Source organism: Chrysemys picta, chromosome 10 (assembly GCF_011386835.1).
Source record: "Chrysemys picta bellii isolate R12L10 chromosome 10, ASM1138683v2, whole genome shotgun sequence".
NCBI classification, from domain to species: Eukaryota; Metazoa; Chordata; order Testudines; family Emydidae; genus Chrysemys; species Chrysemys picta.
Genome location: NC_088800.1, coordinates 57,243,172 through 57,260,221, shown reverse-complemented (window position 1 = coordinate 57,260,221; position 17,050 = coordinate 57,243,172). Strand labels below are relative to the sequence as shown.

Here is a 17,050-nt window from a genome sequence, read left to right as displayed (position 1 = left end):
AGTGCTAGGTACTAAAGAACTGAAACTATCATAAGTAAATGTAATAAAAAAATCTTGATAATTTACATTGTTGCTTGGTATAACTGTTGAGACAACTCCAGATTGTGATAATCAATTGCAAGACTGTATATTGTGTGTGTGTGTACTACACACCTAGAACACTGGTTGTTGTCTACACTTGAGTGGTGAATGTGTGATTGTATACTAACATGGTTCTGGGTGAATTAATAAATTGCTGGTTGGTTCAGAATAAGAATGTGTCCTGATTTGAGAAATACCATTCAAGTTAAAAGTTGACCTGTAAAGAGCCATTCTATATTGGCTATAACACTTATCCAATTGGCAAATCTAGTTTGTTAGATTTTAGCTTTAAAATCTAATGGCCACCTTGGCAAATTAACAAAATGAACAAACCCCATTTTATGCTTACATATCAACCACCACAAAAAGCAAACCCTAAGGGTGGGTGAGTGGGAATCCAGTGATATGATAGCTTCAGAAAACAAGAATTGCCTTTTTCCTTTTCTCTAAAGATACTTTATTGTACTAGATTTCCATTCTTGGAAACAAAGGAGGGATATCTCAAAACAACACAAAGTGAGTCAGATTCTACCTCAGGCTTCATCAGTGTAAAGCTAAAATAACTCCACTGAAGTCACTCTGGATTTAAACAGGTCAATGAGATCAGAATCAGGCCCAAAGTTTATAAAAAGTGCTGAACAGTGCAGTGGGCAAGACAGTAGGCCAATGCCAAAAGTAACAATAAAGAAAAGTTTATACACACTTCTGAAAATGAAGGTTAAGATCCACCAAGTACTAATAGTGTGAGGTTTTATTCTCTCCACCACAAAACTGTGAGGGTAGGGTGCCTCTCCTTGGAGAAAAAAATGGAATGAAAGCTTAAAAAAGGCCAACTGAAAAGAGAGACGCAAGAGATCTCCTGAACTGAAAATCCTGGGGGCAGGAGAGTTAGGGCAGCAGTTCTCAAACTTGGGCCGCCACTTGTTCAGGGAAAGCCCCTGGCAGGCCAGGCCAGTTTGTTTACCTGCTGCGTCTGAGGTTCAGCCGATCGCGGCTCTCACTGGCTGCGGTTCGCTGCTCCAGACCAATGGGGGCTGCAGGAAGGGTGGCCAGCATGTCCCTCGGCCCGTGCCGCTTTCTGCACTAAGGTTGGTTTTCCATATTCTGAAAGATCTCTGGTTTACTGCTTACCTTCCTGGTTACCTTTTTGTTCTATGGTATGCATACTTTGTGAGACTCTAGTATTGTTTCCTTAGTAGAATTGATGCCAAGTGTAAGAATTTTAATTTTTTTTTTTACTTTTGACACTAACTTCCTCATTTTATTAAAATTTCCTTTTCTAAAATTTAGCATCACTGGGTTGGTATCTGATCCTTTGAATACAATATACAGCACAATTGCTTTCTATGCCAGTCAGTACATAGCACTGCAATTCTCTACAGTAATGTAGAAGTTGCTGACATCGGCCACTAGAAATAAAATTATGTAAACAGGATTCCTCATTAAAATCAAAGCCCAGCACCTACCTAATAACTGTATTCTTCTCTCGCTGGCAAATCTTCTCATCATCTGTAAAGAGAATGGTATGATATGGGACCACAGGGTCACAGGTGGGCAGGATGCCATGCACTATGTGGCTCACCATGTCTAGAATTCCATTGTACACAAGCAAGTCATCTACAAGAAGCTGGAAACATAAAATAATCAAGAATCAGTTTTGTTCAAGCAACAGAACAGTTTATATTATTATTCATGAAAACTGAAAACTCTTCTGGAAAAAGTGTCTGAATGAAATGTCATTGCTTTCAATACAGTCCTCTCTGTCAGCTGAATAGGAGTTGCACCATTTGTTCCAGGAGAGCTGGTCACTAGTTCAGCTGCGTCTCTGTATCAAACAGTTTGCATCTCTCTCAGTTTATCTCTGGTGCTTTCTCACTCTGTCTCGTGGCAGATTAGTTTCTAATAAAATATATGAGCAGGCACAGAAGAACTGACTACACCCTATTACAGAAATTGATTCTGTTATTCTGCATGTTATTAACTTTAATTAATCATGTTTTTAAAAACTTTAGACATTTATGTTGAAGTTGCACACAAAAAGTGTGAATCACACTGTGATAAATTATGAGTATGAAATAAAAAAGGAAATTAGGGCAAGCTGACTCATCAAAATTGCTTATGAATAAGTACTTACACCAAATTCTCTCACTCCCCTTTGGGGAGTTTTCGCATAATTCCACAGTTTGATCATTGACACGGTAGTGGGCAGGTCAAAAATAACATAAACCCTATTCACCTGTCAGAGAAAAGAATTCATTTAATTTTCAGTAAAACATGACAAACACCAATGAAGGAATGCAATCAAAGCAGGACAAACACGAAGAACAAGACTCAAAGGTTTGTATTAAAGGAGCAGAGCTAGTAAGCAGAAAAATGATATTTAAGCATTTAATGAGTTCAGCTATCATCTCCATACCAATGATTCATAGATCTAGTTCTCCGCTGTGGACTTCTCTCCTTCTGTTCAAAATGAAATCTCAGCCTGTCTCTCTGACATCTCCTCCTGCATGTCCGGCCATCAGCTTAACCCACAACAGAGCTCTTCCTTCTTCGCCCAAAGCCATTCCCTCCCCCTCCTCTCTCAGTTACTGTGGCCAGCACCACCTTCCTGCCTATCTCTCATGCCTGGAACCATGGTGTTCTCTTCGACTCAGATCTTGCTCTAGGCTCACTGATTCAGGCCAGTCGAAATCTTGCTGCTTCTTCCTGCACAATATCTCTAAGACCCGGCCTTGCCATCCACACAGCTAAAACGCTCACCTAGGCCCTCATCATCTCCTGTCTCGACTGCTGCAACATGTCCTTGACAAATGCAATCTTCCCCACTTACATCCATCCAAAATGCTACAGCAAAGATCATGTTCCTGCCTCATCACTCCAACCATGTCCCTCCTCTCCACACATCTCTCCACTGGCTCCCCCCTTGCTACTGCATCAAAAACTACTGGTCTTGATTGTAAGGCCCTTGTGGCCTATCCCCACTTACCTATCATCTCCAATATGCTATCGAGATAATGACTCTCCCCTCTGCATTCCTAACAATGCTTCCTCCACTGCCCACTTATTACATTTTCCAACAAGCACCTTGGTGCTGATTCCCGTGTTGCCCCTTATGCCCAGGAGCTGCTCCTCATAACATTTGCAAAGCTACCTCATTGTCCTCTTTCAGATCCCTCCTTAAAATTCCCTTTGCCCTGAAGCCTACAAAAAACTTAACATGGCTGGCTAGGATCGTCACATTGCTTCCTTGTGCTCCCTGCTCTGTTGGTTGCGTCAGCCTGTTGTCTCTTGTCTCATACTCAGACTGTAAGCTCTTTGGGGTATGGACTGTCTCTGTGTGTACAGCACCTAGCACCACAGGGTTCTGATCCATGACTGGGACCTTCTCAGCGCTACTGTAATTCAGGTAAGGTTAGCAATAGAGCCTGGATAAGCCTTGCCAGATGTTCCGAAGCAGTTTGCTGACCTCAGGAGTATGCAAGCCTATTTTTAAATGTTGAAAATAATAATATTGTATGTTTTCAATATATTGTTCTACTCTTATTTCTTGCTAGGATTCAATCTTTGGGCTTCAGGGAGAGTGTGTTTCCATGAATACATTCTCCACAGGGAGAGCTAACTTTTCCAGGACAATCTCTTTAAAAAAAAACAGTAGTTACTCTCTGATTATCTTTAAGAAGGGATGGTGTTGTCATGTCTCAGGGGTCATTACTAACATTCTTGGGGTTTTAATATGCTTTCTAAGGCAGCAATTAAGTATATACTACTGTAAATCTGGCTTCTGTAACTGCAGGTTGCCAGATGCTGACACTGAGTTTTTTATTTTCTGAATCCACCTGAAATATAGATCTGACACTGCCTTTGCCTGTGAGAAGATTAATGGTGGTATTTAATATACTGGCTCAGCTTTCTAATTTACCTGGGAACTCAGGGGACTGATTCTGCTCTCAGCTACACAATTAAAGATTGGGAGTCCTCCACTGAAGACAATAGGCCAGGTTCATGGGGGTGGTTGAGCCCAAGGTGGCTCAAGAGTGGCTTTTAAGACATCTTTGTGTTGCCTTGATTCTTGGTCTGACTACGTCTGGTGCAGTTTAGTACAATATCTGATCTGTCCTGCAGTTGAGAAAAGCCAAAAATGCACTCCAACCAAGCCCTCCCACCCCCACCCTGCAGCATAGACTCTGCCTTGTGACAGTTACATTCAGGTGAAATAATTAATTTGCTGGCTATTCATATATATTAATAATAAAACAGCTATCAGAGATGGAGAAATGAATCATTTCAACCAAACAAATATCTATCATGCCCCAAGACAGAACTACTCTGTCCAATTAAATACAAAGAGTAAAAGAAAAAGGAAGATTATTTAACAGAAAAGAGAAGTTTGCTGAATGTGTTGCAGATCTCCAGTTAAAGAGGGGCACACTTGCTTTGGTGGGTCCCTGGAACAGTTCAAAGCAGCCTGGCCATTAGGAGTCACATGCATTCCAAAGATTTGGTCCAGCATTCCAACTGATTCCATTACAGAGACTGCCCTTTTCACACTCCGCAGGCTCAGCTTGCTTCCTCTTCCTGACACTAACCACCCTCCAAAGAGGAGGGGAAGGAGGAAAGAGTTGTGTGGATGTACACAGATATATATAATATATATATAATAAGTAGGGGAACTCCATTTATTGATGAGTTATTTTCCTTTTACTATCATGAAATGGGTTTTGCTAACTCCCAGTTATTAGGGAGATTAGCAAGCAGTAGACAGCTACAGAGGGAGGGCTAAGGAGATTTAATTAAACAGAGACTGAAGCACTACTCTCTCAAATCAGTAATCAGACTGGCATCTCAATGGAAAGAGGAATGCTTCATCCGGCATGGTTAAAATGCCAAGTACCAGCTTTACATATTGCCATAATGGAAACGTTACAGAGGGAAGTCATTGAGGTAACCAGCCTGTCTCTCCTCTCTCTCCAAGTCCCCCTCAGTGCAGTTGGTTCCCAAAGCAAACGGTGGCACTCCAGTCACGCAGCTCCTTCAGATTTCCTGCTCCTTACCATCCCTTCCAACAAGGACATAGGCAAAAGGCCCCACCTTAGCTCCTTCCCTCCCTTCTCCTGAAAAGAAGCTGTGGCTCCAGCCACTTAGCTCCCACTGTCAAACCTGACAAGCCAAAGGCCATCCCTCACTGAGCTCCTGAATCCCCCCGCTAGGCTCCTACACTGCGTGAGAGGCCCAACCCTTCACTGCTGGACTGCTAACCATCCATTTCCTTCTTCCTACACACTTGCTGCCTCTGCTCCTCTTTACATTTGCAGGACACTGGACAGCTTTGCTTCCCTTTCCCACTACCACAGCATCTAAGGAAGGTGTCAGAGTAGCAGCCGTGTTAGTCTGTATCCGCAAAAAGAACAGGAGTACTTGTGGCACCTTAGAGACTAACAAATTTATTAGAGCATAAGCTTTCGTGGATTACAGCCCACTTCTTTGGATGCATATATACATCCGAAGAAGTGGGCTGTAGTCCACGAAAGCTTATGCTCTAATAAATTTGTTAGTCTCTAAGGTGCCACAAGTACTCCTGTTCTTTTTAAGGAAGGTGTGGAGCTCTGTACTGAGGCTATGCTCAAAGGGAATTGAAAAGGCAGCCTGTGAACATGTGCTGGTCCCTGCACTGTTCAATACTTTCACTGGAAGAAGGAGTTCTCTTAAGAGCTAGAGGCAACCACTTCCATCAACCTCTTCCTCCCCAGACAGCTGCACTGCAGGGGCTAAATGTCAGCAGCCCCACTGGACTGCTCTCCATGGAGCTGCACTGGGAAAGAAAGAGGAGAAAGGATGAATATTTGGAAACCCCAAAAATCTAAAGAGGGTATGATTTAATATGGCGGGGCTTAGTCCCTACTGAGCCACTACTGGTCTGTCTGGTATTGGTAGTACGCTCAATAATATAAGAGAGCTCAATCCATTTTCACAGTCTCTCAACAGTTATTGTTTTCCCCTTGGACATCTCCACAAAGAGCCAGATGATTCTGAAGGGCTTAGTTGTACTTATCATTCATTTATTTATGGTAGTGCCCACTTGTGCTAGACACATTCCAAACACGGAAGGATAGTCCCTCCTCTGAAGAGCTCACAATTTATGGGCTGGCAGGCAAGCAGACAGAGATTAGAGGGAAGAGGAACATTAGACAATTTATATTCAAATCAATTTGATTCATTGTAGTTTAGAGGGTTTAAGTGGGACTTTAGTGATGGAAACACCTTGAACTTAGAGGCAAATGTCACTCAAAGAGCCAAGCAAGTGAATACACTTTTCCCAATAAAATACACAAACTTCTAGACTCTTTATTGCATGGGGGGATGGAGGGAGGGGAACTATAGAGGTCTATCTGCAAAGGCAAACATCTGCACAGTCCTCAGAATGGGGCGGGGGAAAGAAAAATATTTAAATCCTGTTGCAGGTCCTGGTATGTCCTATCAGACTTCTTGAAATTAGAAGGCAAAGAAGCTGGATACTTGCAGACATCCTAGGCAAAATCCTTAAGGCCTTTAAGAATAGGTAAGGACACCTTCCTTGGATTGGAAAACACTGAATAATTTATACGACTTCCTTGGAACTGCAGCCACAAGAATCTCCAAAGCTTTGTTGTCATCTGGAGAGTAAGAGGAAAAGGTAATGAGAATTCATTCATGAATGTAGAGTCCCAGGTACTCTAACAGCCCTAAATGTGAAATTAAGGCCATACTGGCATGTAAGCTGAACACTGACCATGAGTAACATGAGATGGAACAGTAGTTCCCCATACAGTTGGGGAAATGCAAGGGAAAATACAGAACTCTGCTCTGGGGGAATGATAAGAGAACCAGGGCCAGGAGACTCAGAGGTATTTGACATTGGACACTCATCCTCTCTGAGAACAAAAGAAGCTATTGGTTTGCTGAGTGTTAACTGAAGCATGGGCATCCATCTCAAAGATTCATATGGATCTGACCTAAATATCATTTGAGGCACCTTCCACCCAGACAATGGATCAGAGGACCCTCTCTGTGCAGATCCTGCTGGATCTGTAAAGATTTTGCTCCAAGTCCCAGAATTAAATCCTTCCTCAACCCTCATAACAGTTTCTAACTTTAGTATTGGCTTGGAGGGTACGAGACCTAGTGTGGAACTAAAGAATCACTTGAACACCAGGCCTGATGCTTCAGTGGATCCAAGTGTCTTGAATCTGACTGTTGAGAACAAAGCCCTGCACGGAAACATGGCAAAGAAATATGGTCAGAACCAGAGTCTCCTCTGTGCCTAGGAAGTGATCAATTCAACTCTCCTGATCTCCTTACTTCCAGCTTAGGGCTCTCTTCTTTGCAAGAGCGGATGTTAAAATAGTCTCTCTTTTCTCTTAAAAGGCTCCAACAGGGGAATCAAAGCCTTCTGAAACTCCAGATAAAACAGATGACCCAAGGATTCAGAGCCAGAATGGAAGATCTGCACACTATGGCACCTCAATCTGTGCAAGAGCATCACTAAGTTAATTGCTCTGATCTTTCCTCATCCCAGAAGTAGAGACTGCACAGGCAAAATAAGTTTGGGAGTGTGACCTTCCACTGAATGCTGGAAACATTTTACACGGTTACTTACTGGTAACTGTCGTTCTTTGAGAGTATGGCCTTTGCATATTTACACTTGTGGGACTGATGCATCCTGGGGTTGAGCTGTGGACTAGAGAGCAGTCCCTTAGGGCCATTTGACCCTTCTTCTGGATTCTGAAGGTACAAAAGGAAGCATGGCCCAAACCACTCTGAATTTGTTTCCTAATTTCAGAATTCTTTGCCTGGAACTCTGAAGAAGTGGGGAAGGTTGGCAGGGACTGGGAATATGCAGAGGCAACACTCTGGAAGAAAAGACGGTTACTCACCGTTGTAACTGTTGTTCTTCGAGATGTGTTGCTCATATCCATTCCATTAGGTGTGCGCGCGCCGCGTGCACGATCGTCGGAGAATTTTCTACCCTAGCAACACCGGCGGGTCGGCTGTGGAGCCCCCTAGAGTGGCGCCTTCATGGCGCTGAATATATACCCCAGCCGACCCGGCGCCCCCTCAGTTCCTTCTTGCCGGCTACTCCGACAGTGGGGAAGGGGGGCGGGTTTGGAATGGATATGCGCAACACATCTCGAAGAACAACAGTTACAACGGTGAGTAACCGTCTTTTCTTCTTCGAGTGCTTGCTCATATCCATTCCATTAGGTGACTCCCAAGCCCAACTTAGGTGGTGGGGTCGGAGTGAGACATTGCTGTGTGCAAAACCGCTGATCCGAAGGCAGCATCGTCCCTGGACTGCTGCACTAGTGCATAGTGAGCTGTAAATGTGTGGACTGATGACCAAACCGCTGCTCTACAAATGTCCTGGATCGGAACTTGCGCCAGGAAAGCCGTCGAGGAAGCTTGGGCCCTCGTGGAGTGAGCGGTGAGGTGCAGTGCTGAGACACCTGCCAGGTCATAGCAAGTCCGGATGCAAGACGTAATCCAGGAGGATAGGCGTTGTGAGGAGACCGGTAAGCCTTTCATTCGGTCGGCCACTGCAACGAAGAGTTGCGTCGTCTTTCTAAAGTGCCTTGTGCGGTCAATATAGAAAGCCAGGGCCCTGCGTACGTCCAGAGAATGCAAACGTTGATCCTGGCGAGTAGCATGTGATGAAAGACCGGGAGAAATATATCCTGGTTGATATGAAAAGGAGAAACCACCTTAGGGAGAAAGGCAGGATGTGGATGAAGCTGCACTTTATCCTTATGGAAAACCGTGTAAGGGGGCTCGGATGTAAGCGCCCTGAGTTCAGAAACGCGCCTTGCTGAGCTGATGGCTACGAGGAAGGCTGTCTTCCAGGATAGGTACAAAAGTGAACAGGTGGCCAGTGGCTCGAATGGAGGACCTGTGAGCTTGGAGAGAACCAGGTTGAGGTCCCACGTCGGAACGGGTTGACGTTGTTGTGGGTACATCCGGTCTAAGCCCTTGAGGAATCTAATGACCATCGGGTTAGAGAATACCGAGGACGCGAGTTCTCCTGGGTGAAAGGCTGATATAGCGGCCAGATGAACTCTAATTGAAGATATCGCCAACCCTTGCTGTTTTAGGGAGAGGAGATATTCCAATATAAGAGGAATAGGTGCCTGTAACGGGGACGTGGCTCGTTGTTCGCACCAACAGGAGAACCGCTTCCACTTGGCCAAGTATGTGGTCCGTGTTGAAGGCTTCCTACTGCTCAGCAGAATCTGTTGGACCGAGTGCGAGCATTGTTGCTCTGCCTGGGTGAACCATGGAGCAACCACGCCGTGAGGTGGAGCGATTGCAGGTCGGGGTGACGCAGCCGGCCGTGGTCCTGCGAGATGAGATCTGGACATAATGGAAGCGGGATCGGTGTCTGAACCGAGAGTTCCAACAGTGTGGTGTACCAATGTTGTCTCGGCCACGCTGGGGCGACCAGAATTACCTGTGCCTGGTCTCTGCGCAATTTGAGTAGTACCTTGTGGACCAGAGGAAACGGAGGGAAGGCATAAAACAGGTGGTCTTTCCAGGGAAGGAGAAACGCATCCGAGAGGGAGCCCGGAGCTCGACCTTGCAGGGAGCAGAACACGTGGCACTTCCTGTTGTCTCGAGATGCAAACAGGTCTACCTGGGGAAACCCCCACTTCTGGAAGACGGAATGTATGATGTCCGGCCGGATAGACCACTCGTGCGTCTGAAAGGACCTGCTGAGTCGGTCCGCTAAAGTGTTCTGGACTCCAGGGAGGAACGATGCCGTGAGATGGATTGAGTGGGCGATGCAGAAGTCCCACAGGCGAATGGCCTCTTGGCATAGAATTGACGAACGTGCTCCTCCTTGCTTGTTGATGTAAAACATGGCCGTGGTGTTGTCGATGAGAACTAACACACAGCGGCCACGTAGGAGATTGAGAAATGCCTGGCACGCCAGGCGCACCGCCATCAGTTCCCGAACACTGATGTGCAGGGCTAGCTGAGGTGCAGTCCACAGGCCCTGGGTATAGTGCTCGTTGAGATGGGCGCCCCAACCCAGAGATGAAGCGTCTGTGACCAGGTGCAGAGAGGGTTGTGGGGCGTGAAACGGCATCCCCTCGCAAACCACATTGTGATCTAGCCACCAGGTGAGGGAGGTCAGGACCGAGTTCGGGACCGTGACCACCATGTTCAGGCTGTCCCGATGTGGGTGGTATATCGATGACACCCAGGTCTGGAGTGGGCGAAGCCGAAGTCTGGCATGCCTGGTTACGTACGTGCAGGAAGCCATGTGACCCAGCAGGGTAAGGCATGACCTCACCATGGTAGTTGGGAAGGCCTTGAGCCCTTGAATGAGGCTCGTGATGGTGCAAAAGCAGTTGTCTGGCAGGATGGCTTGTGCACGTCTGGAGTCTAGGACTGCGCCGATGAATTCTATTCTCTGGGTAGGTTCTAGAGTGGATTTGTCCTTGTTGAGTAGGATGCCCAACTCGTTGAATGTGTGCACTATTATGTGGACGTGAGCTCGAACTTGCTCTTTGGTGCGACCGCGTACCAGCCAGTCGTCTAGGTACGGGAACACCTGTATCCCTTGCCGACGAAGGTACGCTGCCACGACAGCCATACATTTCGTGAACACTCTTGGGGCCGAGGATAGGCCGAAGGGAAGGACTGCAAATTGGTAGTGCACCTTGCTTACCACGAATCGCAGGAAGCGTCTGTGAGGCGGGTAAATTGCGATATGAAAGTATGCGTCTTTCATGTCGAGGGCGGCGAACCAGTCTCCAGGATCGAGGGAAGGGATAATGGCCCCCAAAGAGACCATGCGGAACTTCAACTTTACTACGAATTTGTTGAGTCCGCGCAAGTCCAAGATGGGTCGCAGACCTCCTTTGGACTTGGGGATCAGGAAGTAACGGGAATAAAATCCCCTGCCCCTTAACTCTGCTGGAACCTCCTCTATGGCCCCCATAGCAAGGAGCGTGGAAACCTCCTGTATAAGAAGTTGCTCGTGAGAAGGGTCCCTGAAGAGGGACGGGGAAGGGGGGGATTGAAGAAAACTGGATAGCGTATCCCCTCTCCACCGTGCGAAGGACCCAACGGTCCGAAGTTATAAGGGACCAAACACGGTGGAAGTGGGAGAGGCGATCCCGAAAGGAGGGGGCTGGATCCTGGGGGATGACTGGGGCGCCGTCCTCGACCGCACCTTCAAAAGTTCTGCCTGGGGCCTGCGGGTGGCCTTGGTGGCCCTTGGTTCTGACCGGGTTGAGGGCCGGTCCACCTTCGTCTACCACCTCGCCCACGCCTCCGGGCCGAGTCCTGTCTCTGACGAGGTGGGGGGGGGTAGAAGCGCTGAGGCTGAGGCCTAAATGGCCTGCGCTGAGGGCCCGCAACATGCATCCCCAGGGAGCGCATGATTGTCCTGGAGTCCTTGAGGCTCTGCAGGTGAGAGTCCGTCTTCTCCGAGAACAACCCCTGTCCTTCGAAGGGCAAATCCTGCAGGGTTTGTTGCAATTCCGGGGGCAAACCCGAAACTTGGAGCCAGGAGGTCCTTCGCATAGCGATGCCCGAAGCCAGGGTTCTCGCAGCCGAGTCCGCTATGTCCAAGGAGGCCTGTAAGGAGGTCCGAGCCACCTTCTTACCCTCCTCTACCAAGGCCTCAAACTCCTCCCTGGACTCTTGGGGAACCAATTCCTTGAACTTCCCCATAGAGTTCCAGGAGTTGAAGTTGTAGCGGCTCAGGAGCGCCTGCTGGTTAGCCGCTCTAAGTTGCAGCCCTCCGGCTGAATAAACTTTACGGCCAAACAAATCGAGGCGCTTAGCCTCCTTCGATTTGGGCGCTGCGGCCTGTTGACCGTGACGCTCCCTTGCATTCACTGATGCCACCACCAGTGAACACGGCTGGGGGTGGGTATACAAGTACTCGTAGTCTTTGGAGGGGACAAAGTACTTTCTTTCCACCCCTCTCGCTGTGGGTGGGATAGAGGCAGGAGTTTGCCATATCGTATTTGCATTCGCCTGGATCGTGCGGATTAGGGGTAACGCCACTCTTGATGGGGCATCCGCCGCGAGGATATTTACGATGGGGTCCTGCACCTCCACTATCTCCTCCGCCTGCAGGTCCATATTACGGGCCACCCTACGTAGGAGGTCCTGGTGAGCCCGAAGATCTATTGGGGGTGGACCTGTGCACGATGTGCCCGCCACTGCCTCATCCGGAGAGGAAGAGGAAGATGCCTCCGGTGGTAAAGGATCCAAAGGAGGGTCCTGGTCTCCCTGCTCCTGGGCCGGAGCATCACCTGCGCTTGGGTCCAGGACGTCAGGTGGTGCGGACACGGAAGCCTCCATGCCCCCTGGCGGAGGTCGAGAGATGGTGGACTCCGGGGCCCTTCTAACGGAGTGGCCCGAGCGAGAGGTCGAAGTTATTGGAGCCCCTTGCGCCTGATGGTACGCCCACGGGGTCCAGAACGACCAGTGAGATGGGCCATGAGCAGGGTCCTCTGCTACCTCCTGCCAATGGCCTATGTCCTGCTCCTCGGCTTGCCCCTGAGGGGGGTATGCCGATCTCGATAAGTCCTCAAAGGAGCGAGACACCGATCTCGATGGCCATGGCGGTGCCGAGTGCGCCGAGATGAATCCCGTGGGCTGTGGTGCCGCACGGTGCCGGTCCGGAGATGTTCTATCTCCACGCGGTGCCGGCGATCGGTGCCGGGATCGCGATCGGTGCCGATGACCTCGCCGGTGCCGGGAGTCGGATCTGGACCTCGACGATGACCTGGAGTAGGCCCGGTGCCGGGAGCGGCCTCTCGACGTCGAGCGTCAATCGTAGCGGTGCCGAGAACTACGTCTCGATGTTGATCGGTGCCGACGATCATAACGGTGCCAAGACGTAGAGCGGTGCCGCGACGAAGATCTTGGCCGCGAGTACGACCGGTGCCGAGGTGATATCCGGCGCCGGGACTGCGAGCGGCGTGGGGACCTGCTTCGGGACCTGGACCGGTGCCGTGGTTCCAGCCCCTGCGATGGAGGGCGCATCAAGGCAGGTTTCCCCCTAGACTGGACCGGACGAGTCAACGGTGCCGGCGGTGCCGGTGGTTGGGGCGGTGCTGGCTCCGTGAGAGTGATCAAGTCTCTCGCCGTCGCGAAGGTCTCTGGGATCAACGGGAGGCACTGTATCACCGCCGGTCTCGGTGGAGACCCTGTCTGCACCGGACTCAACGGCCTCGGAGCCGGAGTCGACGGTGCTGGAGGCACCTGTTTCCGGTGCTCCACAGGCGGACGCGGCTCTACCCCCGGCACTGGGGGAGCCGGCGTCTTCGGCACGGAGGTCCCCGTCTTATGGGCTTTTTTATGTCCCGGGGATAATGAACGGCGCCGAGGCACTTGCTGTGCTTGCGGTGCCGACGAGGTCCGGTGCCGTGGAGGCTTGTCCGACGCCACTCGTGTGGTCGGAATAGTCGGCGCCGCCGGGGCACTGCGCACCGAGGTGCCAGGTGCCGGGGCCTGACGCGCTGATGGAGCGTCCGGGCTAAGTGCCGCCTCCATAAGGAGTTGCCGGAGCCGAAAGTCCCGCTCCTTCTTGGTCCTTGGTCTGAAGGCCTTACAGATCTTGCACTTATCTGTTTGATGGGACTCTCCCAGGCACTTCAGACACGAGTCGTGCGGGTCGCTCGTTGGCATAGGCTTAGCGCAGGAGGCGCACTGCTTGAAGCCGGGAGCCTTGGGCATGAGCCCGGCCACGCGGCCGGGGGAAAAAGGGGGAGACAACCCCCTTAATCCCCTTGAACTATATAACAACTAGTAACAAGTGAAAAAAAAAACCAACTATTTAACTATAAACAACTAGAACTATAACTATAACTGTGAATGACTGAATAAGCTAGGGAGAGTGGAGAACAGCTATGCCGCGCTCCATAGTTCCAACGACCGTCAGGGGCGGTAAGAAGGAACTGAGGGGGCGCCGGGTCGGCTGGGGTATATATTCAGCGCCATGAAGGCGCCACTCTAGGGGGCTCCACAGCCGACCCGCCGGTGTTGCTAGGGTAGAAAATTCTCCGACGATCGTGCACGCGGCGCGCGCACACCTAATGGAATGGATATGAGCAAGCACTCGAAGAAGAACAACAATTACTGGTAAGAATCCTCCCCTTCTTTGAGTGGCCTCTGTGTATTCCCACTTGTGGGAGATTAGCAAGCAGTGCAACCTACTCAGAAGATGTACTGAGGAGTTTTAGGTGATCAGAGATTGCAAGATTGCCCAAATGAGCATCAGCTCTGAATGGCAAGTCAAGAAAGCATCATAAGTGACCATAATTTTGTTCTTCAAGATCAGACATGAGTGAGGGACAACTCTGGTTTCAAGTACATCCAGAACTTCAAGTAACAACTTTGCAAACTCTCTGAAAAAGACAGATGGCCTGCAATGGATGCTGGTTTTAGATTAGATAAGTACCATTAGATATATTCAGGTGAATGAACACCTGGTGAGTCATAACAATGATGCAAGAGAGTTGGGGAAATATAAACAGGATAGAGGCCTGTAAGAGATGGAGACAGAGATGACTTGAGATTGACAACGTGGATAAAATCACTGCCCACATCACATTTCCCATATAGACTACAGTTTACAGAGAATTGGCCACTTGGACTGTACCTCACTATGACTGGGCTGTAACTATTGCTATGAGGAATGTCCTCTTCAGAGGTGTCTGGTACAGATAATACTCTCACCAATAGCAAACTGGAGGTTCCAAGAGCTTTGTGAAACAAGACTCCAGTCCCAAAGCAAAAGAGATGTATGCACCAGAGGGAATAAATACATCCATCTTGTGGTACTCCAGCACAACCAACTACACTGCTACAAAGAAATCTAGATTCTTTGGCACAGCCATGAAGGCAAAGTCTGGGGCCAAAGAAGTCAGGAAAAGGTTTCCACTGCACAGCATTTACTGAAGAAAGAGCACATCCGGGAGAAGAGGCAATTGTGTAAGGAATAACATCCATATGGCTGTGGCATTTCAGGTGTATTGCATACTTACAAGAGTCCGGTATTTCAATTAGTCTCGTGCTTTTCATTATCCCAAGAAATGCAGATATCCAAGAGTTTCTATGTATCTGGAAACATTACCTCATTTATATCCACTGCATTGCAACACGTAATGCTGTTCGTATAATTTCCCAAGCTGTTTTCTTTTTTTGTTTTTGAAATTTCTCATTAATTGACAGTTTAAATTTATAATCGTAATTTTTAACATTCAGAGGGCTTGTCCACAATGGGGCTGTGATTTCTAAAGAGGACTAATGTGTTACACAGTAATTGGTCTGTGTAAGCCCTGCTGGTACACACACCAGCAGGGCCTACACAGACCAACTACTGCGTGGCAAATTGTTGCACTTTACAAATCACACCCCAGTAGTGCACATTACTAGGATAACCACCTTTTCAAAAGGCAAAAGCAAGACACATACAGGTAGGATTGCCAACCCTCCCTGTTTCACTGGGAGTCTCACGGAATTGGGCTCTGTCTCCCAGAGGCTACTGAAGCCAATCTGGGAGATTTTAGACCGCTAAAAGTCTGGTGGCGCAGCAGGGCTAAGGCAGGCTCCCTGCCTGCCCTGGCCCCACGCCGCACCCAGAAGCGGCTGGCACGTCCCTACGGCCCCTGAGGGAGGGGCAGGGGGCTCCGCATGCTGCCCCTGCCTGCAAGCACCGCCCACGTAGCTCCCATTGGCCGCAGTTCCCAGCCAATGGGAGCTGTGGAGTCGGTGCTCAGGGCGGGGGCAGCACGCGGAGCCCCCTGCCCCTTCCTTAGAGGCTGTAGGGACGTGCCGGCCACTTTCGGGTGCGGTGCGGGGCCAGGGCAGGCAGAGAGCCTGCCTTAGCCCTGCTGCACCGCTGACCGGGAGCCTCCCGAGTTAAGCGCCGCCCGGCCAGAGCCCGCACCCCAACCTCCTACCCCAGCTCTGAGCCCCCTCCCACACCCAAGCTCCCTCCTAGAGCTGGCACCCCGCATCCTCTTGCACCCCCACCCCCTGCCCCAGCCATGAGAGCCTCCTGCACCCAAAATCCCTCCCAGAGACCACACCCCCTACCCCAACCCCCTGCCCTGAGCCCCCCGTCCTGCACCCAAATTCCCTCCAGAGCCCGCACCACCTCCTGTATCCCAACCCTCTGCCGCAGGCTCAGCGCAGAATCCCCTCCCACACTCTGAACCCCTCGGCCCCAGCCCAGACTCCACACCCCCTCCCAAACCCAACCCCCCATCCCACCCCAGTGAAAGTGAGTGAGGGTGGGGGAGAGCAAGCAATGGAGGGAGAGGGGGATGGAGTGAGCAGAGTGGGGCCCTGGAGAAGGGGCGGGGCAGGAGTGGAGCATCAGGGCAGGGTCTGGGCACAGGTGTTTAGCTTTGTGTGATTAGATAGTTGGCAACCCTACATGCAGGATCCCCACCAGTCTGTGTGGCCCCACTCCCTTCCCCTCCTCTTCCCCTGAGGTCCCGCCTCCCTGGCCAGGCTGGAAGCCAGAGCCAGGCCATGGTAAGAGCCACTCAGGGAGCCCAGGCCACTGTGGGGAGCCCCACATCCTCCACCTGCCTTGGGCAGCATGCCCCTGGGGGTGGAGACATGGTCTGGAGGCTGCTTTTTGACACCTCAGCACCCCACCTAGGGCAGGTGGAGGGTCCGGGGCTCCCCACAGTGGCCTGGGTTCCCTGGACAGCTCTTACCATGGCCCTGCTCTGGCTTCCAGCCTGGCCAGGGGGCGGGGCCTCAGGGGAAAGAGGAGGAGCAGGGGCAGGGCCTCGCGGTGAGGCGGGATAAAGGCCCACCTCAGCCCCCCTTACTGGAAAGAGACTAGTGCCATCCCTGAGCCTGGGGCAGGTGTGGAGCAGCACTGCAGGGAATTCAGGACAAAGGCTGTCCTGTAGTCATTCAGTTCGGGACCAGGATTTGAACTTTGCATTTCAGG

General features: G+C 50.1%; 1 protein-coding gene across 13 annotated transcripts in view; it reads right to left on the bottom strand.

The window, feature by feature from the left end:
• The window catches only part of KATNIP (katanin interacting protein), a 198,444-nt gene that overhangs the window by 10,389 nt on the left and 171,005 nt on the right, over positions 1–17,050 (bottom strand). For all 13 annotated transcript variants that reach the window (XM_065559886.1, XM_008162544.4, XM_065559885.1 and 10 more), the window contains 2 exons: positions 2,216–2,317; positions 1,548–1,708 (listed from right to left, as the gene is read on the bottom strand). In XM_065559886.1, coding sequence (XP_065415958.1) covers positions 1,548–1,708; positions 2,216–2,317 — 263 coding nt within the window. The remainder of the gene's footprint in view (positions 1–1,547; positions 1,709–2,215; positions 2,318–17,050) is intronic.